The sequence below is a fragment of the Protobothrops mucrosquamatus genome, unplaced genomic scaffold, assembly GCF_001527695.2.
Source record: "Protobothrops mucrosquamatus isolate PMUCROS unplaced genomic scaffold, P.Mucros_1.0 scaffold_270, whole genome shotgun sequence".
Classification (NCBI taxonomy): domain Eukaryota; kingdom Metazoa; phylum Chordata; class Lepidosauria; order Squamata; family Viperidae; genus Protobothrops; species Protobothrops mucrosquamatus.
In genome coordinates this window covers 273,794-275,788 of record NW_015386346.1, presented here as the reverse complement: position 1 = coordinate 275,788, position 1,995 = coordinate 273,794, and the positions used below count along the sequence as shown (strand labels likewise).

Here is a 1,995-nt window from a genome sequence, read left to right as displayed (position 1 = left end):
CCTTCATTTCCCAGGGTGCACTGCGCCGGAAAGAGGGCACAGAGAGAGAGAGAGAGAGAGAGAGCGACCCCTTGCGCTTCGATGGCCCCGCAAATGGCGTCTCACCCGTCCGGTTCCTTTCCTACTGCAGAGCCATTGTGTGTGGGGGAGGGCAAGCCAACCCAGCCCCGCAAATGGTTCCTCCCTCCCTCCCTCCGAGCGCGGTGCATGCTGGGCGAGGGGGCGCCGGCCACCGGTCTGGCTCCGCGCGACTTTCGAGCTCTCCGGCGGTGAGCGGCGGGGCGGGCCGGGCCGGGCCGGGCCAGGGGGGGGAGCCGCTCGGCCTTCCGCTTCAGATCGCCCCCCCTGCCCCGATCCTGGCCCGGGGAGGGCTGCCCGGGGAGAGCGGGGTGCGGGGCGGGTGCCGAGGGGAGACGGGGCGGCCGTTCACGCTCCCCGGGCGCAGGCCGCTCTTTTCACCGGCCGCCCTCGCTCCCTGCAGGCGCGCAGGATGGCTGAGCGGCCGGAGGACCTGAACCTGCCCAACGCGGTCGTCACGCGGATCATCAAGGAGGCGGTGAGCGAGGGGGGCCCGGGGGCGGCCCGGGGAGGGGGAGGGGAGGGGAGGGCGGAGGCCGGCGCGCCTCTGCCTGGCGGGGTTGGCCGGCCTTTCACCCGGCCCGGTTTCCTCCCCGCTCCCGCCGCTCAGCTCCCGGACGGCGTGAACGTCTCCAAAGAAGCGCGCAGCGCCATCTCCCGCGCCGCCAGCGTCTTCGTGCTGTACGCCACCTCGTGGTGAGTCCGAGGCCTCGGGCGGGCGGGCGAAGCCCCGTGGCCCTTCGGGGGCCCCCTTCGTCGGGTGCCGCCTCCTCCTCCTCTTCCTCCTTCCCGGGGAGCCGTCGCGCGTTTGCCGCAGAGTGAAGAGGGAGGCGCTCCCGTAAGGAGACTTGCGGGAAGCACTTTGGTTGGCGAGGGCCGCTTCTTCGATCCTCCGTTCATTCTGTGCAGTGGAGAGTTCCAGCTTGGCCTGAAAGCGTGGGAACCGCCTAGCTCGGCTTGTCCGATTTCCTTTCATCTAGTTTACCAAAACATAGGTGGAAAACTTTCACGTATAACGGGGGATGCTTATCTGCTTTTGTCTTTTTAAATTAGTGCCAACAACTTCGCAAGGAAGGGGAAGAGGAAGACGCTGAATGCCGGAGATGTTATTTCTGCTATGGAAGAAATGGAATTCCAGCGATTCGTGGGACCGCTAAGGGAATCCCTAGAAGGCAAGTGCGCCTGGTTGCCTTTTCATCTGTGGCCCTCTTTGGCCTCCTGCACTCTCCACCTGACTCTCCTCCCTTCGCTTCATTTGCTTCTTTAAAGTAAAACTTAAGTGCTCCAACACAGCACCCATCCGTCTCCTGCTTTGGCATACAACAGTTTGTTTAACGCTATGTGTTTTGGTTGGTCTTCTAGCTTACAGGAATGAGCAGAAGGGCAAAAGGGGAACATCAGAGCTCAAGAAAAAAGACAGAGAGAAGAAGGAAGATGCTGAAGACCCTGACAAGAATCGGGAAGAAGAAAATGAGGAGGGAGAGAGGATGGAGGAGGAAGAGGAGGAGGAGGAAACGCAGCAGCAAAATGAGGTGGAGGAGGAGGAGGAAGAGGAAGAGCAGCGGCAAAATGAAGAGGAAGAAAGGGAGAGCTGAGTTGCGGGGGGGGGGGGGGGGGGGGGGGGGGGGGGGGGGGGGAGAAGGGGGCGGCAGTGAAGGGAGAAAGCCAGTGGAAGGAAACACAACTGTCTCCTTGTATGCTGAAAACGGGTCAGCTGGTTCTGGGGGCACCTCAGGGACACTCCTGCCTGCCTCCCCTCACCAGGTGGAAGGAATGACTGGCATGCAGAGGCTGGGGGGGGGCGGGAGAGGCGCTGCTTATCTCTCCTTGCGCTGCTGGTGATGCTGATTTTGGCTTAAAGAGAGTCGGACTTTCTCCACACCCTCAATGTGTATTTCTTCAGCGTTTAGTTGAATG

At 62.3% G+C, this 1,995-nt stretch overlaps 1 protein-coding gene across 1 annotated transcript; it reads left to right on the top strand.

Annotated features, from left to right (window-relative positions):
• Window positions 1-217: 217 nt before the first annotated feature.
• POLE3 (DNA polymerase epsilon 3, accessory subunit) lies at window positions 218-1,628 on the top strand (the record flags this gene model as incomplete). The annotated part of the gene is made up of 5 exons (XM_015831669.2): window positions 218-269; window positions 482-556; window positions 689-774; window positions 1,132-1,250; window positions 1,441-1,628. Coding segments are annotated over exons 2-5 (459 nt in total), but the record flags the coding sequence as incomplete, so codon positions are not given.
• Window positions 1,629-1,995: the final 367 nt, after the last annotated feature.